Source organism: Gigantopelta aegis, chromosome 4 (assembly GCF_016097555.1).
Source record: "Gigantopelta aegis isolate Gae_Host chromosome 4, Gae_host_genome, whole genome shotgun sequence".
In the NCBI taxonomy this organism is placed as follows: domain Eukaryota; kingdom Metazoa; phylum Mollusca; class Gastropoda; order Neomphalida; family Peltospiridae; genus Gigantopelta; species Gigantopelta aegis.
Genome location: NC_054702.1, coordinates 34,118,142 through 34,146,062, shown reverse-complemented (window position 1 = coordinate 34,146,062; position 27,921 = coordinate 34,118,142). Strand labels below are relative to the sequence as shown.

Here is a 27,921-nt window from a genome sequence, read left to right as displayed (position 1 = left end):
CGTAGCGTTGCCTCCGATCGTCCATCTTTCCTTATCAACAAAAAACCTTTTCTTTCTTTTTCTTTTTGTCATGAACTATAAATCGCATGGCTTGGACGACGTAAGTATCCCAAGCCACCAAATGATCATGAGTGTATAACTGGATTAGTCGCAGTACTGTCATAATCCTAGCTGGCGTTATTGGCCAACTCCACGGTCGTAATTGAGCAAAATCTCTGGCGCTTATATAAGTTACTAAGACCTAATCCTTTCTGAATAAATTAATACATATAATAATGATATTTAAAATCAAATTTGTTTTCTTTGTGGTAACTCGACCGTGGACTCTTTTCCAATGTGGATTTACTTTTTTTTATCACAGATTAAAAGTTACTTTTAATTTTTCTTTCCCGAATTGGTTTTATATGCATTTAAAGTCCAAATTTGATCATTCTTTGTGTTCTCGTGAAAATGTATTCAATCTATAGGGCCCCTTTCGAGGCCATCGTGTTTATTTGCATACTGACTAAATGAAATTAGGTCCACTTACAGTTACTTAATTTACATAATTAGAATATTGATACTTTACACGTATTTTGATATTATTAGACTGGATATATATGTAACGGATATAATAGTTCTATTTAATGAACTGTTATACTATTCCGACTTTATTTAACTCGCATAAGAAAGCTTAATCAGGAACGGCGGAGCAGGGGTGAGGCAATAATTCTGAATAAAAAATATTATTGCTAGTAAATCTTAAAGCAGAGATGAATTTTACTTGTAGAATGCAGAAAATTGCATTTCAGTACATCTAGTTTTCAAAGTTTTACGGGGGAGCATACCCCCGAATCGCCCTAGAAATTTTGCTTTGCGCCCTTGATCTCAGCTACCCCCCCCCCCCCCCCCCCCCCTGTCTACTTGCTTCCGCCTTTCCTGCTAATACAATGATATATACAGAATAATATGAGTGGCCGTTAGACAACGAGTTGTTTTAAAATGTATCTAACGAGCGAAAGCGAGTTTTATTTGATACGTTTTTAAACGAGTTATAATATAAATGGTATCCAACGGACACGAATGTATTATTCTATTTTTTACATATCCTCAAAAACCAGGTTTTAAGCAAATGTTAACATCTTTTTCGACTAAAAGTTACTAGTATTTACAGCCCTTGCAGTTACGCGTCACAGACAAGTGATTGTCAGGTTAACTATACATCACAATGTAATCGATTTCGATCGTGCTGGGTTTTTTTTCATTGGATGTATGGCATTAGTGACCTGGTCATCACCAAGGAGCAGCCAGTCGTATGTCTTGAAATTGTATGTATAGATAGATAGATAGATAGATAGATAGATAGATAGATAGATAGATAGATAGATATATATATATATATATATATATATATATATATATATATATATATATATGGATATATGGATATATATATATATATATAAATGACATAGGCGTATGGGCTCCTATTTTTGTACGGTGGGGGTGGGGGAAGTGACAGGCTGGTTTTTGCCCGAATTAAACAAAAATGCCCGAATCTGGATAACAACTTTTATTCTTATATTAGCGTTACTGCCAAACAGCTATATTGGGTTGCAAACGAAACACTATGCAATTTTACATGGATTTTGCAGGTAGAATGATGGAAATACATGGTAAAAAGGCCTGAGGTTGGCACATTTTGCCTGAATATCTCTATCGTTTTTGCCCGAATTTGCTCCAGCAGTAGGGGGCAGTTGCCACCCACCCCTCACCCGCCCCATCTGCCCTCTGTCTCGTACGCCTATGGTCGATAGAGCCGTCTGGGCTGTAATAACAAACCGCTTATAATATTATTATTTGTAAGGATTAATCCAGTAATAGCTCTCGGAATAGAAAACAAATCAATGAAAACATGCACCAAACGTCTGACAACATATATAGATATAGATAGATAGATATATTCGCAAAAAGGTGACGTGTATGTAGTGAAAGAACGTACTTGCACGTTTTGTTTTTCACATTTGTTCCAAACTACGGTTGAAACGTTTAAACCACAGAAAAGAAGAAGAAAGTTAAAAGTTTGTGTTGTTCAATGACACCACTAGTGCAGACTGATTTATTAATCATCGGATGGCATTTGGCAATTTTGACATAATAGTCTTAGGGAGGAAAGGATATTTTATATGTACCATCCCATAGACAGGATAGCATGTTCTACGGCCTTGATATAACAGTCGTGGTGCACTGGCTGGACCGAGAAATAGCCCAAATGGGCCCCTCTGACGGGGATCGATTATAGACGGACGGCGTATGAAGTGAGCGCTTTACCACTGGGTTACGTCTCGCCCCTCAGTAAAAAAAGAAAAACAACAAACAAAAGAAAGACACCACCCCGTTAATCCAAGCGAAAACCACAATTAGTCAAACTTGATCTGTAACAGTACATGATAAAGCTATACATATTTCAGCCCAATATCTTGAGGCAATGTGAAACAAAAAAATCATACTGAAAACTATGTAGAACAGACAGATGGACAGACGGACAGAAGGATGGAGATGAAATCTACCGGTCCAAAATAATTGGGACTGGTAAATTAGACACAGTGGTTCACATGTTAATGACAAGATACCTATGAGGCATGCCCTTGATAGAAATAACAGTAGGGCTTGTAAAATGCAACCGGCCTCGTTGGCGTCGTGGTTAAGCCATCGGACATATGGCTGGAAGGTACAGGGTTCGCAACCCGGTACAGGCTCCCACCCAAAGCGAGTTTTAACAACTCAATAGGTAGGCGTAAGACCACTACACCCTATTCTCTCTCACTAACCACGAACTCACTGTCCTGGACAGACAGCCCAGGTAGCTAAGGTGTGTGCTCAGGACAGGGTGCTTGAACCTTAATTGAATATAAGCACGAAAATAAGTTAAAATGAAATGTGAAATGCAAATAAACGTTTGTATTATTAAAACACTAAATAGGCATCGCTCAATTGTGACACGCCTCGGGACTACGTTCATCTAAACGCGTGCAAACTATTTCGACAGATTCTCCACGTGGTCACTCAGTTTATGTATTACTGTGAATCATTAAAAAAAACACCCAAAAAACAACTTTAAAAACAAATCTTTGAAATGTTTCTCAACTTGTTGACTGCTCAGTAATTTTCATGTTTTATTTTGCTAAATGTGTCCAACATTTAACTGCGCGCTAATTTATCAACTCGCCGTTTGAGATGTAGTTAAATAACATATTACCAGAAATGCATAAGGCGCATCATGAAAACATAATAAATGTTAATAATAAATTAGTCTGCTTAACAAAACAACCTCCAAATAATGAGCTCTACTTGGGAGTGATAAACTACAGCTGCTATGTCGTAACACTCTCACCCCCTCTCATCCCCAAAAATTAAATAATTAAAAAAAAAAAAAAAAAATACAATTTTTTTTTATAATAATAATAATAATAATAATATAAACAACAACAAAAAACAAACAAACAAGCAAAACAAAAAAGAAAAAAGAAAATAACAAACAAGCTTCAATCTCCAATACATTTTTAATATTTAATAGATTATCCAATTTTCCCCCTACAACTCGCTATTCGTCCTTTTATGCTGGATGCTATCTCAAATTTAGGTCTCCTAAAATATAATGTTAGCCAATACGAAGCACTATACCAGTTTACCAGTTTAGCAGTTTACTTATGCAATACAATGGCGTAGCCAACATGAGGCAGACGAGGCGCTTGCCTCGTCTGGAATTTCCCCAGATTTATTTTATTTTTCTCATGACACTGATACTGATACTGGGTTTTTCTCGGCGTTTTTTGTTTATGATTTCCCATGATAGCAAAGACACAAGTTTATTATAACTAATTTAATGACTTCTGGTTACACACCACCATTCATTTTGTATGCATTTCAATACAATGTCTATGTCAGAATACATCAAGATTGCTACACAACCATTTTTTAGGAAGTACAATCTATTGGTAACTATCGTACAAAACAAAAATCAATATACACTGACCAAAACATTTGAGGTTAACCACCCTCACGCCAGAACACAGCCTCATTGTAATGTAGTGACAGTTACTGTTGTTTAGTAATAAAGTAATAAAAGTAAAAAAGAACTTCAAACCAATGGGTTATTTACATACAACAAAGATCAACCTACTTGTAATCATCTATGAATGTTCTGAAAAGGCATTTTAATATTTCGTTTATTATTTTTTACAATTTGAACATAAAAATGTTTTTCCTAAACCAGACTATTTTAAGCTGCTACACAAAGTAACGGCATAGGTAATGGTGGTGTGTGCTGCCTGTCCTGTTAGTTTAGAACCTGCTGCAAACATTCGCATGGTTTTGTAACTTTGATGGCTTAAACCAAATATGACTAAGACATTTATAATATTTTTAATAACCAAAATAAATACTCTCTCAACAAATTAAAAGTAATTGGTGTATTATGGCCTTAATGGAATTTTTTTTAAAGTGACAAAGTAAACAGTCTTTTAACAACCAAAGTAGTAAGATTAGGTGAACTTGGTATTGAATACAGCAGTGAATGAAATATAATTATATTACTCTGCTACAAAGCAACAAGTTGAATATAACTATATGAAGAGATTCATAGCTCTACATATTGTATAAACAGCAAACAATATTTACAGTTTCAATATACATGTATTCATCATTAAAACCAGAAGCATGTGTACAGGAATAACATTTCAACTGTAACAATCGTAAACTGAATACATCAAAAACCAGCATAAATGATTAATTAAACTACAACAATTATCATAACTAGCAAAATAAAATGCATATATTGTCCAAACTGTCATTCAAGTAATCTCCACTGGAGAGTATTAACATATGAACTTGTCATAACTATGTGAAAATAAAACAAGTCAAACTGGAACTTTCAAACACTAGGACACACCACACCCATTGGTTAAGGGCATCTGTACCATACAAAACAAATACATACCCAGCCAATCCATGTCAAATAGCCAGTCAAATAGGAATTAAACTTCAATTAACATTTAAATTTAATTCAATGAACTCCAAAAATGTCTTACATCTAATACCCAGTACAACAATGAGAAACCATTGGAAGCAGAGCAGCTGAAGATCAAAATATTGAATAGTTTCATGGTCATCAGAACAATAATGATGCCAATTTCCAGCATTTTCTTCGTTATATGCATTGAAAATTTTTAATTGCTAACCTGTAGAGACGCATATCAGGATGTCCCGATAGACATGATTCTGCCTTTGTACAGTTATTCAAATTAAGTTTTTCTTAACAGATCTACATCTTTAAAATAAATTAAGGATTCATTGTATTATTAGTATAATAATAATATTTATTTAAAGGCGACACATTCAGTACAAATAGAGACTGGTCTCCATGGAACATTTTGTTTTCAAAATCTTGATTACCAATATATGTATTTTTAGTCAATTGAAAATTGATTAGTAACTACTATTTAATGTTTTAAAATTGTGTAGCAATCTTTAAAACTTGTGTAGCTAATCGTGATGCAATACTGAATAAAATATTCCCATGTCTCTCAAATGGCCTCCAACAAGTATAGAACAGGCACAAACAATAAACTGGGCATAATTCTGGTTTAAATTTATAGCCAAACATTTCTAAATTACACATGAATATCACTATTCTGTCCGAGTATATTTACACCTGACGTGAGCAAGTGAACAACTGTAAACTCGAAAGACTGTAAAGTATCAAAGGACAAACTATTTTGAATAGGCAGGGTCCTGTTAGGTATGAACCTATTATATTTTTGCAGTTTACCAGAGAATAGCTTGCTAAAGTCGTGAGCACTATGTCTTTTTTCATCAATTTTTTTTTTTTTTAAATACTAATTTCCATTATTTGCAGCTGATGACAATGATATGGATATTTTGTGCTATTTTGAGGATTGCAAAAATAATTAATTACATGTAGATCACTCATGTCTGTTGTAAATATACCCTAAATGTGGAGCTTTTTAGTTTAGTGTACCTAATGCTTACATGTACATGACTATTGAAATCAATGGTGAATAAAACAAATTATAAAAAAAAAAAAAAAAAAAAAAGGTAATCTTATTTGCAATAAAAGCATCTGTATGAACTATGCTAGTCCTACAGTTTTTATACAGTTTTGCTCTGCCTTCCACAAATGATTAAAAACTTTAGCCCACTGTTTCGCATAGCTAAGCCCTTCGTATCGGCCTTTTCCACCAAGTTTTCACATCCACCACCTTTAATTTCTTCACGGCCAATGTTTTAAAAACAAAATTATATTCACTTAACATACCTAGCAGTCCAAATTGTGGTATTGAGGTAGGGTGGACAAACATTCACTGTGATACTTGGGGTAAGGCAAATCAGACAAATGTTTTATTAGGTGAAGACGTTTGCAAAGGTTTTACCTACCACCTGAAAAAAAAAATCTTTTGAAAATCATTCATCCAATTAAAACTATTAAAGCCGCAGTCTCTAAATTATTTAATATTTAAGCATTGAGAACAGATCATCAACCTTTTCCTTTTCATCATGTAAGTAACATTTAAAGGTTCTGATCAGCAAATATACATGGTTTAGCAGACCACTATGAGGGAAGTTGAAAGAGTTCCTATATCAGACTACAGGCAGGTGTAAATCATGAAAAACTAAACATAGTTCTAAATTTGCTTTTTGCATTTTATTTCCAAACTCCTAGAGAAAAATACCTTTGTTCATCAATATATTAATACAATTTTTTAGCAGTTTTCTGTTAAAAATGCAGACAAGACCTGTGAGCTCAATAGGTAACTGATGATGTCTATCGAGTCTATTGATAACAAACACACACCAGTTTATTAAACTGTAGTTCTGTATGTATTTTGAATTAGTAAAAGATACAGAAAGATGAACATACACTGCAGCTTTAATATTCTTTACAAGACCCACAACAACCGTGGTTATCAACTTGTATCAAATATCATTTTAAAAACCCCCAATGATGAACAGACCTGTACTGCAAGTGATGGTTGAAATAGTGTGAACAAAAGACTAGGATGCTATAAAATAACACACCCATCTATGTGACTGAAAAGCCTTATGCTTGACTACACCCTTCACGCAGACTGTAATTAGATAGATATAGATAGATAACAATTTAACGTGTCCATACGTGTGAGTAATTAGATTCAACACATTCACTATTTTAAATAAGTCTTGTCACTATCTGTACCTTAGAACATATTATTACATATCACAAACACACTTCTTGGAGAAATAAACTTGGCCTTGGTTATGGAATGTTCATGCGTTAACAATTATAGAGAACGTGTCACCAATTCTTATGCCAGAACAAAGAACTTTGCAATGTCTCTGAACTAGTCAAGATGTCAAACAATCTGGAAATAATTTTAAACTGGGTTTTTTTCTGAGACAACAGCAAATCCATATAAAACATACAGACCCGAATTTACAAAGCCTGATTTTCTTAATCACAGGTGTTTAAGCATTATAAATGTTTGTAGTTACACGTGTGTAAGACAAAAACAGGTTTTGTAAATACGGTCTATATTTTTTATATGTAATACAATCATGTAATAAATTTATGCATGAATTTCAGTGTTAATAAAGGACAGTTTGTTTACTTTTTAACAACAAAACAACAAATGCACAACATAGTCCATGCAGGTTTCATCTAAACAATACGTCCACTTTCTTTAATCACTCAAATTATTTTCACAAATAACATCATATAAACAGAAAACCAAATTAGGACTAGTTAAAAAGAAAATGTTGATATTGTGGTTAAAACAATCACATACTGTAGATCCTGAAATTAATGCGTCCCTAAATTAATGTAAATGATAGTGGGCAGACTAAAATGTGATATGAAATTAATGCGAGTGGCCTCCCTTTGAAATCTTAACTTTCCTAACACCACATGTCTGTGTACTTTTCGGTTAAATCCAAGTTACAGGAGTCTTCAATGGGATCGACTCACTAACATGTCTATATACACATCACTTAACCTGTTTAGTCCATATTGTTTTTGGTGAGATCAACTCAAAGCATATTTTTGTGCCAATCATTTATGTTACATGTATAGTTAACTAAATCTGGCTAAACATTAGCATACCTGTACAATAACAACTGTATGCCAACAAAGTTACAAGGAACTTGAACAATAAATACAAAGAAACGGTCGACCGCAATATTAGCATCCTAAAACCCATTCACCCGCGATGGATCGTGTCAGCTTTTGACAGGGTGGTCAAAGACCCTGCAATCGTCACGTGGCTGGCATCTTGCTGGACTGTTTGACAATTAGTTTCTCTCGCCTACCATGAATTGTTTCCCAGTTTTGTTTTATAAATATATTAGAATTTTTTTTTTTTAAATAACATGGGACACATATACAAAACATAGAAATAAATGTGTAATATTATTCATGCGGATACAACGAACTCGCATTTTGCACATTAATATTATGATCACATTAATTTCAGGATCTCCAGTATTCATGAAAGTGGTAGAGTGGTGGTTAGACAGCATACCTTTAAACTTAACAGCTGCATAAACAGAATACAAATTAACTTTATAAGTACAACAGAACAATCCCTTTATGTAACATATTTGCTATACAATTTAACATCCATATGGAAAATACCACTGTGACATTATATAAAAATCTCACCTACCCATTACAACAGGTATATTCATTAAAAAGGCAGCAGAATTTTATAAATTTATGAATGGACGGCTTCTCCACATGTTAAGTACAAAAATGGATTTATTTAAAACTGAGAAACAATTTCACAGAACAAAGTCATGGTGTAATTTATAAATTAACATAAAGCTCATGAATATGCTATTATTTTAACTTTTTTCTAATATTAAATAAAAGTAGGAAAGAGTATTTAAATATGTTACAGAAACTAATAGATGAAATCAAAGACAAATCAATATCAATAATTTTTGAACACACTAGTCTTAAGTTGAAATAACAAATGCAACAAAAACATTTACGTTTGGTGAAATATATCTGTAGTAAATCTGTATAAAATATGATGGACACCAATATTTTTTAAAAACAATAACATTTAAAAAATAACTGCTGTTAAAAAGTTGCAATTTTTGTATAAACTGTTTTAAAAGGACAAGATCATAACTTTTTTTAACATGCATATTTGAAAAAGAAGGCACAATTTGACTTGAAACCAGCAATTAACGACTTTAAAGAATGGAATGTGACATAAACCATGGTCTTTACCTATAGTTATGGGATGGGGCCTATAGGCCAATACTGTCTGCTCAAACATATTCGATGATAGTTTTTCTCAATTTGGATTATGAAATTGGTTAAAATATTTGTTTGAATGTCCACTGTTCAGGGACCATGTGTGTTTAATATTACCACCACCAATCAGTAACCTGTATGATAACACTTATAGTCCGTCCCATCCTCCTTCAAAAAAATTTATTTTTTGTAAATAATTTCAGTTTGGTTTGATGTAAGAATAAAAGTAAACGTGTTTAAAAAAAAAAAAAAAACCCACCCATTTTTGTGTGCAATTTAGAAATCAGTCAGCTCAAAACTAAATAACTGGTAGTAAATTCCATAGTATAAAAAAAGGTGTTTCCTGTGGGAAGGACTATAGTTAAATATGTAGTCCTACAGTCGGTTATTAAATAAAAACTAGGTTAGTGGAACTTTCTGTGGAATTCAAACCCACATATCACTGGTAATGCAGTCCATGAAATTAGTCCAAAATACCGGCCTTGGTGGTGTGGTGGTTAAGCCATCGGACACAACTCTGGTAGGTACAGGGTTCACAGCTCGGTTACCGGCTCCCACCCAGAGCAAGTTTTAACGACTCAATGGGTAGGTGTAAGACCATTCTCTCTCATTAACCATTCATTCATTTCAACTTATTTTCGTGCTTATATCCAATTAAGGTTCAAGCACGCTGTCCTGGGTACACACTTCAGCTATCTGGGCTGTCTGTTGAGGACAGTGGGTTAGTTTTGAGTTGGTTAGGAGTTAGTGAGAGAGAAGAGGGTGTAGTGGTCTTACACCTACCCACCGAGCCCTCAAGAACTCACTCTGGGTTGGAGCCGGTACCAGGCTGTGAACCCTGTACCTACCAGCCTGTAGTCTGATGGCTTAACCACTGCACCACTGAGGCCGGTCACTAACCATTAACCCACTGTCCTGGACAGACAGCCTAGATTGCTGAGGTGTGTGCCCAGAACAGCATGCTTGAACCTTAACTGGATATAAGCACGAAAATAAGTTAAAGAAGAAGTCTAGAATGTTATATTAGCCGTATCATATCATAGTGTGTAATAATATCCACGGTTACCATTGAACATGGTATTACCTGTGTACACTGTTCTTTATCTGTTGTCATTGCTGTTGCTAATTAGCTTAATTGTGCTGAAGGCAAAATTCACACATCACACATTACTTCACACTGGTTGGTATATAGTTCTTTAGAAATGCATATCTCATATCACACTTCAAATGCTGCTTGTATACTGGCTGTGACAAAAAATATTTACCAAAAACATTTAACAGGTACAGGGGCATGCTGCCTCATAGAAATGTTTTGATGCCTTAAATATGATTTCCTAGAATCTTGAGAACATAGTACTGTTATAAAAAATTTAATGACTTTTCAGTTGGGGTTTTTTATTTTCGTGTATAATAAGCTTGATAATCCGACAAAACAATTAATTTTGTGGTCATCAAGTGAGGAGTTACAAGACAACCCCCACACCCAACCCCACCCCCACCCTTCTATGGTGCTGACATACAAAATGTCTGCTGATCTGAGGGTACATGTAGGTTGATTTAATTTTAATAACATTTATAATTTATTATATTGCCCACTATATGCTGCATTACTTAAGTGGCTCAATATAGAACAATTCTGATCTATACTGACATAATAAACTAGCATGAAAATACAAATTTAACAATAAAACAATGGTGGAATGGATAGAATAATCCAACAACACGAAAGACATGCAGTGTCCACTGCATCACCAATACATTGTACATGAATAACAGACCTTTAACACTTTTAAATGAATAACATGTTTTAATTCACAAAAAGTTGAATTATACACAAACATAATAATTTTATAGTGAATGAGTATCAGTTTTCTAATCCATGACAATTATTATTTAAAAAATAATGTTTGTCTTTATCTCCAAACTGTACTTAAATTCAACAAAAATATTACTATAGTATACAATGTAGCTACCTAATAGTATACGCCCTATATTAAATGTAATTTTTAATTATTTTAAATAAAAAACAGTCTACTTCAGGAAAACTATTCTGCACAACAACAAAAAAATAGAAATGTGTGTTCTGAACATTTTACAAGACATCGCTTTTTGTTTTAAAATAAGTTCAAATAATTGTGCTTTGAACATGGTGTAATCTTCATTTGTACAAGTTGGTATTGCAATTTATAATACAACTTCACTTCACTTATATTTTCTAATGGTTAATTTGTAGTTGAACATGGTGTAATCTTCATTTGCACAAGTTGGTATTGCAATTTATAATACAACTTCACTTCACTTTTATTTTCTAATGGTTAATTTGTAGCTGAACATGAGATACATCAGGGACCACTTTCACAAAACATTGTAGATCTAGTTTTGCACAGAAACATAAATCTATGGCTAAACCACAATTTGTATTACTGCTAACAGTATAACTAATATAGTATACATAATTCATTTTCGTTCGTCCTACAATAAGCAACAAAACAATTATAACTCTTCTTCATCAACACCAATAGCAAATTGTCACACATCTTTCGGCTAAATAGTCCTTCATATCTACGGGGCGCGATTGCGCCAAAGTGCACATTAATTTTAACTCTGAAGCATTTTTTATCGTTTACCTAACTGTATGGCAACATGGTGCCTCCTGCTGGTTGTTTGAAAATAAGCTGCCTTAATCCCAGCCGACCTCAGTGTTTGAAAATTGTTATACCGATTCAGTGATTATTCAATGTTTCTACTCAAAACTTCTTTTTGTCAATATGTGCAACCTTTATTCAAAATGAAAAAAGAAAGAAATGTTTTATTTGACGATGCACTCAACACATTTTATTTACGGTTATATGGCGTTAGACATATGGTTAAGGACCACACAGATTTTGAGAAGAAACCCGCTGTCGCCACTTCATGGGCTACTCTTTCCGATTAGCAGCAAGGGATCTTTTATTTGCACTTCCCACAGGCAGGATAGCACAAACCATGGCCTTTGTTGAACCAGTTATGGATCACTGGTCGGTGCAAGTGGTTTACACCTACCCATTGAGCCTTGCAGAGCACTCACTTAGAGTTTGGAGTCGGTATCTGGATTAAAAATCCCATGCCTTTACTGGGATCCGAACCCATTACCTACCAGCCTGTTGACCAATGGCCTAACCACGATGCCACCGAGGCCGGTTTATTCAAAATGTTTCCTATGGAAAGCAAATCACTCACTGGAGCTTACAAGAGCGTTTTATCATTCATGAAGGACTGGCTAAGCATAACACAAACTTCAACTGATCTCATTATAACCTGTAATTTATTACTATTTGTCATGTTTTATCATTTAATATGCAAATATAAATCACAAACAATTATAAAAATGATTATAAAAATAATTGAATGAGTCAATACAACTATAAACTTGTAAAAATACATTTTGTTTACTTAATATTTAAACAAATCAAATCAACTGTTTGATATAAACCTAAAACCACGAACAGCTCAGTCCTGGGCACATCCTCCGAAGTCGATTAAACTTCTGTCAAAGTCAGAGATGTGTATTCAGTTAAAGAACTTAATAGGATTAACAATTTGGCTTAACCAACAACACTGGCTAGATAAAAAACCAAAACTCATAAATGCTGTGAAACAAATTAATTATTTTGGAGCCCACGATGTGAGATGTTAACTGATATACCAATAGTTCAAGTTTGGTTTGTTAACTCTATTCAAACAGATAACAAATCCCACAAAGCGGAACCAATAAATATGTAATAAATGTCAGATGACGGCTGGGTTCCAACAATATATTGCACTGCATTCTCATAAAACGCCAATAAATATGCTGCCAATAATATGTTGACTAGCTGAAAAGCTTATTCGCCTGGCCTCATTTATATCCTACTACTTCTAATACTACTACCGGTACTAAAGATAGTACCTGGTATACATAATGCGACAAGAATAAATTAAATACTATTACAAATACATGTACTAGTCTATCAAGCAGGTTTTGAACAACAAAAAAAAAGACAGAAAAGCCGATACGGTAAATGTTTGCGTTCTTCTAAAGACCAACGTATGGAATGTTACAGTTTTTCACAAATGTTTAGGACGTAATTATAACTGAAAGATTAAAAAAAGAGTGACTGAAAGAGTGTTTTTACAGTTTCAAGAAAACTATTTTTTGTTTCAGACTATTCTTAACTTCAGGGTTTCTACCAGAGGCTAAAACGGGCATGGCATCATACCCCAAAAAAAAAAAAAAAATTTTTTTTATTTCATCTTTTCACACAATTATGATTTTCTTAAACCTAATCCTAAACCTAACGCATTTTCTTTTTGGAGGAGGCCTCATACCCCGTTGACTGCGGTTGCATTCAGCACACATATTGTAAATATTCAATTCTATAGTGCCATACCCCAAAATTACTTTCTGGCAGAAACCCTGACCATTGGTTCATACCAACCATATAAGGGGATTTAATCCATTCTGGAATAACCACTGTGCATGTAACTTTGCATAGCATATTAAACAAGCAATGTTTGTGGTTACCTTCATTTTATCCCATTCTGGACTTTTGTAAAAACACTCTTTAGTTATTACTTTCCATTTTATTTTCGATGTAAGTTATTTTCCCATTAATGTTCAAGACAAAAAAATACACAGTACTAATGATTATATATAATACACGGAATATTGCAAAGATTTACCTGAATCGGTATGAATTAGTAAGAATCCACAGACTCCTGTAATACATTCAACAAATCATGCAAGTTATCCAAAGAACGTGGCATACTGTAACCTCAACTCATTCACGTAAAACAATTTCATTTTCTCTATTACTTTTGATGTACTTTTTCCAGCCAAAAAACAAAAAGAACAGAAGATATCAAAATAAAAGTCATTTTTGCTAACTTGGATTTCAAATGGATGTTACTTTCATCCAACATAGCACTAGACCGTAACGGTTAAACACCATATTAATTATCTGTTTAATATTCACAGGTTATTCAACATTAATTAACAAAAACTGAGAACCTCCTTCCTTAATAACTGTAGGAGAAAGAGGTTCTATTTCTATATTTTTAGAAAAACTATTCATGTTTGTTTTTTGGAGTTTTTAAGGTTTTTTCAATTTAAGGATTTTTCTTTTTTAAAAAACTGATTTAAGAACACTTGAAAGCCTAAAATTACTAATCAAATACCTCTGAGTCAATAATATTAAATTCCTGGTCAACATAAAAAATAACTTGTACACTTAACTTGCAAAGCTTAAAAACATACATACGAAACCTGATACCAACTCCACTACGAGTCCCTTAAGTTACCAAGCCTGTTATTCACTAAAGTTCATTTTATTTTCGAACAATTCCAATACCATGAAAGGCCCTTATAAACAGGGCCAGACTTTGGAACAGGATAATATTGAATAATATGTATTATGAGGACTGGGTAACATGACAGTGAGGTGCATACAGAATTGGATACATGTAATACAGAATACATCACGTAATGCAGATCTGTATGATATCTGCCATGAAGACTGCCGCGGAGTGTATCATCTGACGAACACCTCCGAGAAATGTTCTATCAGCAATTTGGCCAGGCTGTTCGTTATACCAACTGTGGACAGAGTGGCCTGTCCTTTGGGCCAGAAGAGGTTTGGGCCAAACACAATGGCTAGATTCATGGGAGTCATTTTGTTCACGTCAGACTTGGCAGCGACCTGAAAGAGAAAAATAATGCAGTGTAATCATTTTAAGCAAGAGATCACATTACACCTGTGAGAATCCATCATGAAAGGCACAGTAGGCAGGGTTTAAGCTGTCATTCACCAAATCACCAAATGCTATTTAAAGTTGAATTTAGCACATATATATCATTACCAATTCAACAAAAAGCTAATTTGAAAACAGTGTCTTTGTATGTGTATAGCTATTCTTAAAAATAATTTTTGTTTAGCTAAATATTACTTGCATCTGGCTACATATTTTCTGATCAAATGCGCCAAATTGTTATTAATTTTTGGCATCCAGCTTAAACCACTAAGTAGGGTCAAACTTTAACCATGTTTTAACTAAACATTAACCCAGCTTGACCATGCTTAAACTAAATAAAATTTTGCAAATGCATCATTTCATTTCATTTCCATTATAATTATTTTTATGATTGTATCCAATTAATGTTGAAGCACAATATATTGTGCACACACCTCGGCTATTTGGCCTTTCTGTCCAGGACGGTGGGTCAGTGGTTAGGTGTTAGTGGTTAGATGTTAGTGGTTAGTGAAAGAGAAGTCGGTGTAGTGGCCTTACACCTACCCACTAAGTCGTTAAAACTCACTCTGGGTGGGAGCCAGTACCATAAACGAAACCCAGTACCTACCAGTCTTATGTTCAATGAATTAATCGCTACCCTGTATCCACCAAGGCCATTTCCAAATGAATTTTAAAATGTTCCCAACATACACTTGAATGTCTGTAACATATGGGTAAAGAAAGACAAGTGGAAATGTCATCATACATGAACTTTAACGTAACTATAAAATCTTGATGGTGGTCAGACGGCTGGCTGGAAATCATCATTCTATTGACATATCATGCATTTTGAGACTCACAAAATCTAAATTGACCAAAAACATATTTACAAACTAAGGACTAGTCCCTTTAAATATTATTTACATGTCAATGTAATTGTTACGAAAATAGCAATAGTAAAAAAAAAAACCTCTACCTCTGATAGAAATTGCATGATGTATTTCAAGATGATGTAGTTGTCTTCTGGCAGCTCCTCTCTCAGCATCCTCTCAACTTCAGCCACTTGCTGATTAATGTCAAACACTATTACAGAGAAAAAGAAAAAAACAAAAACAATGAATATCAGATGATTAATGCTGTAAACAAAAATAACAAAGAAAGCCTTGGATCAACTAAGAAAAGCAAGTAATGTAGATAAGTATATGACATGAATGTGTGTGTTATGGCATGTTAGAAAAAAATACCACAAAAACAATGAAATGTTATAAAATCTCCTGGTATAGGTGATGTTCACCACCTATCCTTGTTGCTCTCTATTGGGACAGGATAAGTGTAACAGCCAATTTGTGAATTAAATTATTTTCTTTATAAAACCAACAAAACTCCCCCACAGTAGTACAAAACAAAAATCCAAAGAACCACAAAAGGTGACAAAATGAAACTAAGTGTTTAACAAGTACACTACTGTACCTTGTTTTCGCTCTTGTAATCGCATGAGTGGCTCCTTGAGATCGAACGTGAGGATTGGTTCTTGCAGCTCTCTCAAGAATGTTTTCAGTATCACAGCAGCAGTATGTACATCATCAAAGCACACCTCTTCTCCTGTGAACAAAAACACAAAATATCATATACACGTACACACAACTTTAAAACCATCCACTTAAGGCTAAGCACACGTTTTCCTTGCAATTTTCTAACTGTTTTTGTACATCTATTATAGATCTTCATTAATCTGCTCTACTTAGGGGAAAGGAAAGGAGCATTTGTTTAACAACACCTGGCCTGGTGCTTATAAAATGTTTAGAGTCTAGACTCTCGACTCTAATAGAGTCTGAGGCACTAATGTCATGACAACGCCATACAAATTGAATGCGTGTGACGTCATTAGAGATTGAGTCTGGCCTCTAAGTTTTATAAGCACGGGCCCAGAGGTTACTCTAAAATGTGTCCATTTGGTGACTAACACGTTTCATGATTATGTGAAATCTTGGTTGAGAGAGTGAGTAAGCCTGCTGATACCACATAAGCTACTACTATGGAATAGCAGCAAATGCTCTTTTACACTTTTCCACAAATAGCATAGTTTTGATGTAGGGCTAGCTCTGCCACTCGCCAAATTCATCAATTGGTAATTTTAAAAACAACTGGAGAATTTATTTTAATTTGGCAAAAACAATTTGCGTAATAATTCAATTTGATATTTTGTTGGAAAATGGCTTTAGCTTTTGCATTTTTGAAATAATTTGGCACAATTTTCTGATTATGCAGAGGTAGCACTGTGATTGGGATGGGGGAAGGGGGAGAGAGAGACAATGTTCATCAAAGGTGATAATATTATATTCTATCATTCAGTCGAGCACTCTATCATTTAGTTACATCCCACTCCAATGATTTCCAATGATTAGGAGGGGTTTAACAAGGGATATTGATAATATACAACACCATCAAAAAAGTAAATTATAAAAAATCTTGTTTTTAAGATTTAATTTTTTTTTTAATTTTCACTCGCATACACATTACATTTCTCTTATTTTGAAGCAAATAAAATAAGCCACATAAATTCAGGGCTCACCCTGTACATTGCCAAGTTAGCCAATTGCTATTTTTTTTTATACAAAACAGATACAAAATTTAGACTTTGGCTAATAAATTATTCCTCAAAATAACCACATTTTTACGATTTTCAAGGAATTGCTCTATATTTCTCAAAATTGGCTAAACCAAATTTTGTTCCAGTGTGAGCCCTAAAATTAATAACTGAAACATTCAGATGGAATACTGTATAGACAAGAGTTAAAAACTGCAAACATTTGTGTCTACTAAAATTCTGTTTTATGATTTTAAAAACTATAATTGTGCTCCATTCTCTAAACTTTGAACATTAAAAAAGGACTTGTAAAATGGCATACATGTTACACAATAGATAAAATCCATACTAATAGAACTTTGACAAGAAGTAAGTCAAACCTTTGTTGTACTTCTGCTGAGTCGCTTTTAGCACAACATGGTTAGCTGACCTCCTAAAAATACCCTCAACCTCCAAGGCTGCAAGATAAATAAAACAGTGAAACTGTAAAACAATTACAATTATAATAATTACCAAATGAACACTTCCACCATTTTTGTGGGGTTTTTTTTAAACCTCTGTTTCAAGAGCTATATAAAAATTATACATGACTTCAATACCTAATTTGACAAGAAAAATGTGTGTAAAACTGAAAAAGTATTTAATGGTAGTACCCGGTAGTAATAAATCCAAAACCTGAGGCTTGAATTTCACATCAATTTTATGTTTCATGAGATAGTCTAATGGACACAATTGTAGTATTTCTTTCTCTTTTTTTTTGTTCTTTATCTTACACTTCCCACTTTGAATTCCATTTCATTTCTTCCTGATCTGGCAACTCCTCCTATCTTTCAACTTCTTTTACTGTTCACCTCCACATCCCAGTCCTTGTCTCTCCAACTGTGACAGGTGCTATAGTCTCATATAACTATCTGTGTTATTTTCCATCAGCTTTAGCTCTGGGCTTAGTCTGACCACTCTGAATAGTGTTCAGTAATTACACATGTACTTCTGACATTGTTAAGTGGCACTTAGCAGTTCCTATAGTTACTACCAGCAGTCATTAGTTAAGTGTCATGGGTCAGACCAGGGCCCGTGCTTATAAAACCTAAAGTCTAAACTTTAATAAAGTCCAGACTTTAACGTAATGCTATTTGAATGGCGTTGCCATGACGTTTAAGTCTGGACTTTATTAAAGTCTAGACTTTTAAGTTTTATAAGCACAGGGCCAGCTTTATTAGTGGCAGAGAACAAGGATGCCAGGTAGGTGCAGGGAAGTAACAGAGCCTGCACCCGTGTAGACAGGTAGGCGATAGTGCAACAGCTCCGAAGACAGAATCAGAGGAAACTGACAGTCAGGGTTGAAACACATTGAAATTGTTGGAGAAATTGGAACGTTTTTTTATGTTAAGATAATGATAATGACTGGCTGAGGGTGATAGATGACAAAGACGAATGAAGGTGTGAGCCAGCTTTGATGGTATTTGAATCACCGTTGTCAGCTTGATTGTCCAGCACCTTGTCCACTGGACAATGGAGCTCACTAGTAGAACTTTATTTCCAATCAAAACAAGCATTTTTCAACTAAGTTATTTATGGCACTCGCAGTTTACTTGTTTATGACTGATATCTGTAGGTAGGTTTAATTTTAGTGGATAATAATAATAATAAAATTCGTTATTTTCAGAGGGTAAACACATTCAGTACAAGGTGACTGGTCTCCCATGAGGCCCTCTCTAATCTATACATGATATTATACATACATACATTCAAAGAAACATCAACATACATGTAATATGTATAGCATGAGGAACAATAGCACATATGAATATTTAAATAATATTTAAATCAATTTGTTAAGAAACTTGAGTCAGTGATAACTCAATACATCATAATTATTTTAACAAACACATCAAAATCAACAACAAAGGTATATCTTAAAATTGATTATTATTTGAATAGTGCTTTAAAGCTGCAATGTCTGGTTTCAATCGTATACAGTCAAGTTCTAAGTTCAAATACAAGCATAACTGCACTTTTAATTCACTCGCAAGTTGTCGTCATTAACGCATATCGTCAAATGCTTACTAGCCAGTTAGAACAATTCTCGCCATTTTGTAATACCGAGCGCATTCTAGCAGCCACTTCCTAGCAGTCAATTACACTAGCAGCCAATTTCAGCAGACACGCATGGCGACGTTCTAAACACCGGACCATTACGCCTTTTATAATGTGTGTTGTGGTGTGGGCTATACGATACTAGTTGGACATCCTATATTACCGTAGTACAGACGGATTTTTAAAGTGATACTTCAGATATAAAAGTGCTTAATAAAACGGTTAAGTTGTATTTATACGGATATTAGTAACAATAAGACTGTGAAAATGAGTCTTGGTTGTTATTTTGTTTTTGTGTTATTATATAAAGATACTCTTTAAAACTCAAAAATTCTTAAGTTGTAGTGAATAATTAAAAATTAGCATAACAGTGTGTATAAAAGTGTGTGAAATACAGGTAACAATCGAAAGGCATATGAGTCCGGTGTTTAGATCGTCGCCATGAGGGTCTGCTGAAATTGGCTGCTAGCGTAATTGGCTGCTAGGAATTGGCTGCTAGAATCCGCTCGGTTTTTGTAATGCAACAATAGCCGAACCGTACTATTTTTAGCCCAGAGGGAGCCCGGCAAAAGTGTCCCATTTTCAAAATAGTGGGTTTATTTTTAACTTGGAAAAGCCAGTGTAGTGAAACCAATTCGGAGTGCGGCGTCTTATATGCACCAAACGTAATGGGATTTTCTGTTCTAAATGCTTAAATAATAAAAATATTCCAGACATAGCCGCTTTAAATATCTGGATTTGAATGAGGGAGGGATTGAGAATATTTTATCTTTGAAGGTAGTGTGTTCCACAGTTTAGCTCCCCTGCATGAAAAACTATGGCGATAAAATTCTGTTCTTGGTTTTAATTCATAAAGATGACTATGATGAGTTGACCTCAGATTTAAGGTGTGAATTTCTGAAGTTGTTTGAAACATTGTTTCTAGATATGATGGAGTTAGTTTGTTGAGGGCTTTGTAGACAAACTGGCAGGTTCTAAAGTCAATTCTCTCTCTGATTTTAAGCCATTTGAGAGAGCTGATTATTTCTGTAGTAGGATGGATTGGATCACCAAAAGTCTTGCAAAAAATTATTACAATCAGTTTCTTACATACAAAAGGACAGAACTGTTTTTAAAAGCAGTAACATTTGTTTTTAATGATAAGCATATTTTATTCCTTGATTTCCTTATTTTTAATTTTAAAAAGGCTATTATTAAAGATGTAATAGCTATATTCAAACTTACCATTTTCCGTAAGATATTCTATGCTTTGTTCTACAACAATTGGCATAACTTTGCCAGAGTTTTCCTTGATGCTGTAAGAAAAAGTGATAAATTGGTCAACTTTTAGGATGGCACCAGCTGAAAATACTTGGGAAAAGTGTTTTTTGGTGAGTATTTTCACTTGACAACAATGGCTGAACATCAGAGCCATTTTGAGGAACTGATAGCTGATTGTGACAACACTGAAAAATCATGAATTATTGGAATACAAATTATTGTGGTTTGTTTCCAAAAATAAATTGTGGCAGCAAAACAATGATTGGGAATAAAAGCCATAAATATTGGACTATTCCGAATTTTCATCCCAGGCAAGACTTCCATTTGTCCCCCTAACAAAATAAACACACAACCTGCTTTCTAAAACACTATCTTACTGTAACATGTTTTAAATACAAAGCATTATATGGATAAATACATTTGGAATCACCCTTGGCCAAATTACGTCTTGTTTGGCTCTTGCAAGGAATAATAAATTTGTACATACAAAATGATTTTCAATAAAAATTGATATTGAGATACTATAAAACATTATAATATTCAGAAATGCATTGGTTTTAGTGATAATCCATATGCTAAGCAAGAAACTGTAAGTAAATTGCAATATGAATAATGTAAAAATATTTTTAAATGGCTACAAAGTCAGGATAGTCCCTTCAAGAATATAGTGCATTAGTGAACTAAAAATAACTGTTATACTAACTATTGCAATGTGACTCCAAACTGCTGTGTTTTCAATGGACCGTCAGTCTGCATGGAGTTAGACTCATAAGGATATGACGGCTTCCTCAGCGCCACCTTCTCCGCATCAAACCTACAAAAAAATTTCATGTAATATTATTTACATCTGAAAGCTGATAAGACAAAAATATTTTAATATCTTTTTCTGTGCCACTGTTTTGAATTTTATAAATACATGTTTGTTTATTTTTTAAATCATTTAGATCAGGCTATGTATTGGTATAAATAAAGAAATAGTTATTGTCTGATAAACATTTATAAACAGGGACTGTATTACACAAAATCTTTGTTTGATATATTAAAGACTCTTAAATTTTACACCCAAAAGCCAACTCCACCAAAACAGAATGCAGATGCACCAAATTCAGCTACGTTTCACTATAAACCTTATCAAAGTTCTAGTGTGATTGAATCTTCATCATCATCATGACATCATGATCATCATCATGACATCATGATCATCATCATCATCATAACATCATCATCATGACATCATCATAACATCATCATCATGATCATCACACGTCTCTAAAATTACAAGAACAATCACTTTGTTCGTGCATTACTCGGTCATCTTTCTTTTTTTTGCAAAACTTATTTTTGTGTGCGTGTTTTAAATTTAGGAAAAGATTTACATGGTCGTATCAGGTTACAGAAAATCAAATGAGTTGTGTGAATGATTTTTTTAATGTGATATTTTCTAACATATTCATATCTAGGTGACTTACTTAAGCACAGGCTCTGGAATGGAGAGCTGGTCGAAGTGAAGATGCTGCTTCAACTCCATCAAGTAGTCTATGTGCATCATCTTGCGGCCAAACTTAGCACTGGAGAGTACAAAAACGCATGAATATTGAACAGCACAAACAGTCCAGACATATGACACATATTGCAATAGGCAATATCACTTCAAGGTTTGTGTTCTGTTGATAAAATGTAACGAGAGGAACATTAGTTTTAAGCAGCCCTATATCTTAACTTTTCCATCTAGGAACCAGATAGCGTCTACTTCTTTTTTTTATATAGATAATATGAAATCTTTTAGTCGCCAAATAAATAAAAAATTGCGTATGCGACCAAAATGATTGCAATGTAAAGGGTTGGTTTTAAATGACATTCGGCATATATTAAACTATGGCCTTTTGATGTTTAACATACGGCGATTTTGACATTTAGTGTACCCTACACTGACCAGAGCTTATTCACACTGGATGAGAGCATCAGAGCCCGACTGCACACATCCAGTATGAATGCTCTCATTAAATTTGTATAGCCTAAACGCATGTACTGAGTCACATCCAATGTGAATGGGCCTTACAAAAAGAAATCTGTGAATGCCTCATATCACATATTACTTAAAAAGCCAATTCTGCTGCATGGTTGGAATGGGTCTTCTTGAGGAATTGATTCTGTTGTACCACTGAGCTTTACCCCACTCTGTTTCATAGAAAAATTAACACTAAATTGTCAACACTAGAATCAACCAGCCAACAAGTATTCAAAAGTTACCAGGAGTAAAATTCTAATGTTATTATTAGGAGTAGTAGTACAAACTGAAATGTAAAGAATGTATTAATAGCACCACAGCACCAACAATGAGCTACATACATGTATATTAGGTGCCATGCATATGATGAAATATATGTGAAGTTAACATTCCATTATGGTTTATACACTTCAAAGTAATCAATGTATTAGCTGCAAACTTGAATTATTATAAATTGGGATATACATTTTTCGCTCTTGATATGAGTCAGACCTGGAACGGTTTTAGAAAAATAGCTTATTGATTAAGAAAAAGACATGTAAACTTTAACTTAAATTTATTTACTGGTTGTGAATAAAGTATGTCCTTTCAAAGGAAAACAAACATTAAAACTGTATTGAAATCTGGAGTCTTGATATACACCATACTTACACTGTATGGAAAGAAAGGAAATCTTTTATTTAACGACGCACTCAACACATTTTATTTACGGTTATATGGCGTCGGAGACACTGTATAGAGAAGAAAAAAAAACTCATCCTAAATTAATCCAGGAAATACTGACTAATAGTAGTCTGTACCAAAATTATTAGCCAGACTAAGCCCACAGCAGAAGCAAACAAAAAAAACAACATGCAAAAGCTCAGAGTAGGTAAGTGACTAAGGCAAACTTAACTACCTCTCCGAAAAACTATCCACAATGTACCAGCTGCAAAAATAGAGAGCCATCTACATTGTAGTAGTTTTAAAGCAGCATAAGCCTCAAACACACATGATTATAAAACCTGCCTTTATTTTATAAACTCTAATAAGAGATCATTTATTAATTCTGAAACAGTTATGGGTTTTTTTTTAAACAATGTCATAAGTAATATACATTAAAAACATGGCAGATTTGCAAATAATACCAATCCACATTTAATATAATGGGAAAGTAGCAAGGGTATAAATAAATGCCTAGATTATTAGTCAACATGATAGGAATTATCAAAATATTATTAATTTTCTCCTCGCTTTTTTATATATTACATGTAAATACTGTGAAATCTTTTATTTTCATGGTTTTAAATGTTCATGTTGTTTTTTTAAACACATTTTGTTAGGTACTTAAATTCATAGATCAAAAAGGTAGTATACATTTTTATTATATGTATACATGTACATATTTTAGTTGTGATCTTTAATTCTTTGACTACACTAGTCCACAGATTACATGAAACTTAGACTACCATCAACAACAGTGATTCCACAGTAGTTTGGCATCACGGTGCTCAATCTATGCAAATAACAGCAGTCTTCTCACTATCCCATTTTAGCAGGGCGTGCATTTGGATTGAGATGTACATAAATTACAAACAAAGGTGCTAAATGGTTATCACCATCAACCTTTTACCAAGCTCTCTCTCTCTCTCTCTCTCTCTCTCTCTCTCTCTCTCTCTCTCTCTCTCTCTCTCTCTCTCTCTCTCTCTCTCTCTCTCATTATTATAACACAAAGAAATGGGTGGTTACAAAGTTGCACATGGCAGAGGTTTATGGTTTGCATTAAATACTAGGAGGCTCCAAAAGATATGGGAAATTATACCATGGTAGTTAACTGGATTACTCAAAACAATCGGCGGCAACCTAATTGGCGGTATCCTGTCAATGCTTAAACCTTCTTGATTCAAAACAAACAGTAGTTACCTACTCATTTGTTTAGTCATTATTGGAGTCAAAAGATGAGAAGTCTAATTTCCAAAATTGTAAAATTTAAGAATATATCTCCCATTTTAAATGTTTTTAGTTTTTTGGGTTTTTTTTTACTTTTCAGTCAGAAACAATACTGTAACAATAAACTAGAAGCAAAAATTACCTTAATACAACAATATAGATATGGTATTATTATATTTATAGCGAAACCAATGTTAAATTTTAAGTTATTAATGTTAAAGGCATACTGTCACGGATTTAAGGACCTTATTTCTTATTAATGGATAATAAATAAAAATTACATTAATCGTTGAAAACCAAATCTAGCTATCGCATCACCTTAACTGAACCATGATGGAGTGAAATCCATGTCATCCCTCTCGGCAATTTTAGTTTTTGAATTATGGACCATTGCCATAATTCAACTACTTTTACAAAATATCATTAATAAATGGAGTATGCTTGAATAAAGTACATTTAGGGACAAATCAAATTATTTTTGTTCAGGTAATAATTTGTTAGACCATTAAATAGGTCAGTGATCTGTGACAGTATGCCTTTAAGGTAAATAATGAAGCATTAGTTTTAATTTAAAGCACATCAATGCAATAGGTTCAGATGTCAACACAAACTTTTAACAAAATAATCTTGGTCCACAGCAGTGAGATATGGGGAATTAAAAAAACCTACTACTAATAATAATAATGTAAAACATGACAAAAGTAATGGGTTCTGGAGTTGTGAAAAGGATATATGTGACCCGCTCTGGCGAAATCAGTCGCATGTCGCAGTTGTCGATTTTGCGTAATGAGGCAATTAGTGAAAAAATACACTACCTTGTGAAAATTGTGATTTTGACAGAAAACAGTACCTACATGTTTAAGGTATCATTTCAAACTACCCTCGTTTAATTTAATAATGTCTAAATATTTTTTATTACAATTTTAGTTGGGGTTATTATTCAGAGAGTCGAAACAATGATCCGAGTTAGGCTGTTCTTTGTTCATTTTCACCACTTTGAATTGCGGTAGCCGTTTGGTGAATAGCTTCATATTTACTATCAAATTGCGCCAAAATAATTCCTCTACACCATCCTTTCAGTGAGGTGTGGATATGACTTAGCTGTAAGCCAATAGGAATCGAAAACTGACCATACACAAACTAGTTTGTTACTAGGCAGACATCTTAGCTAAGTGATATACGCCTTTTGATTGGTCACTGCGGCTTTCTGGGTAATCGAAGCATTTAAGTTTACAGTGGTTCGTCGAAGGAAAACACAAAGGAAGAAAAAAAAGATGGCTGCACCTACGGTTTTTGTTTGAAGAGCAATTTTTAAATGTGAATTTATGTACCATTCCAATCAGTTATTTCACTTTGTGATGATCTTAAAGTGAGTAAAAAAGACGCTCTTCTTGCTAGAGCTTTCAGTGAGCTGAACAATCTATATTTAAGTGGAGCCAATTTGGTTAATGAGTGGACAAATGTAATTTTCCGATTATTCCTGGGATGTAGACGATCACAAAGACGGGGACGGAATTCGAAACCAAAATTTGTTCCTGGGTAACCCAGGATGTGACTTTAGGAAAATGACGTTAGTTATTTCAAGTAAAAAAAAAACAAGACCAAAAAAATAAAGGAAAAAAAAAGAGAGGAAAAAATAACTGACAAAAAATCACACAACCTTCTATGGATTATCTCTGGATTCTGACCAGTCTGGAAAGTGGAATCGGAATGTTAAAACCATCTAAAAGTTATAATAATAATAGTTTCACTCTGTATATTGTGTTTGACTTATTATTTTAGAAATTTACTATCTACTGGATTTTACTGCTTAATTTATAATTTGGAGCTTATATAGCTCATAAATTTGCAAAATGATTTTCACAAAAAAAAAAAAAAAAAAAAAAAATACTGTGTATTAAATTATTTAATTTTATCGTATTTAACCACCCTTAACCTACAAAACCTTTTTATGCATATAGTTTATGATTTAAACTTAATGTGTGCAACATTTGAGAGCTGTACCTCTATTTTAAGCATATTGTTGCTATGGTGTTTTGATACCAGTGACCAAAATCCAGGACCTTATTTTCGGCGGCCATTATCTCAAAATAATAATCTCACATATCACCGAACATTGTCAAAAATCTATATATTTTAATACTTTTTGCACTACACTGAAGCCGAGACTCTACAGGTTAAGAATATGCATAAAAGTCAAATTTAATTTTTTGCGACATGTGACTGAATTCGCCAGGGTGGGTCACATATACACTTTTCATAAAATCAGATGGTAAATTAATGACAAACACGACGAAACAGAAGATGATATGAGAAAAAGCACAACTGGAATAATAAAAACTCAGCATAAACACTACAATAATATTCATGAGATGAATTATATCAGCTTTGAAAAAAAGAACAGATGGATACCTCAATACTGGTCTGAAGATACCCCACAAGATCTTGAGGAAGTTTGTGGGATGAACCAAGTACAATGCCTTAAGATTCTTTTTGTATCTGAAAACAAAAATAATCCATCAACATTTAGCAAAACATTCAGGGTTTTTTCAATCACACTGGTCTATATTAAACATGTTCTTTGCTTTTAATTTTACAAATTTTATTATGGTGTAAACTATTCCAAACTTCAGCTTATTAACACTCAGCTTTCAGCTTTTGCATACAAAGATAAGTTAATTACTTTTGGTAGGATCAAACTTTGCACCAGCTAAATACCATTATTTGTTGAAAGAGAGAAATCAAATAAGGTAGTACCAAATTATATATACTAATGATTTTTACACCATTACTGTATCTATTTGAAAATAAAAGCTTAATGATGTTTAAAAAAGCTGAAAACTCTAAGCCCTGCTTAAATGAAAGTAATTTTTCAGCATTCCAGATCAAGTTCAGTCTACTCTATGAAAATTATTGTATGCAAGAAAGGCTGAAATAAGATTTAAAACTTTAAAATCACATGTGTTCTTTCTTTAATTCTTATCCATCTTATTT

At 33.6% G+C, this 27,921-nt stretch overlaps 1 protein-coding gene across 2 annotated transcripts in view; it reads right to left on the bottom strand.

Annotated features, from left to right (window-relative positions):
• Window positions 1-12,380: 12,380 nt before the first annotated feature.
• The window catches only part of LOC121370439 (rho GTPase-activating protein 1-like), a 53,130-nt gene continuing 37,589 nt past the window's right edge, over window positions 12,381-27,921 (bottom strand). For both annotated transcript variants that reach the window (XM_041495660.1, XM_041495661.1), the window contains 8 exons: window positions 27,340-27,426; window positions 22,460-22,558; window positions 21,694-21,804; window positions 20,955-21,025; window positions 18,014-18,091; window positions 16,517-16,648; window positions 16,023-16,129; window positions 12,381-15,015 (listed from right to left, as the gene is read on the bottom strand). In XM_041495660.1, coding sequence (XP_041351594.1) covers window positions 14,848-15,015; window positions 16,023-16,129; window positions 16,517-16,648; window positions 18,014-18,091; window positions 20,955-21,025; window positions 21,694-21,804; window positions 22,460-22,558; window positions 27,340-27,426 — 853 coding nt within the window. In that variant the 3' untranslated portion in view covers window positions 12,381-14,847. The remainder of the gene's footprint in view (window positions 15,016-16,022; window positions 16,130-16,516; window positions 16,649-18,013; window positions 18,092-20,954; window positions 21,026-21,693; window positions 21,805-22,459; window positions 22,559-27,339; window positions 27,427-27,921) is intronic.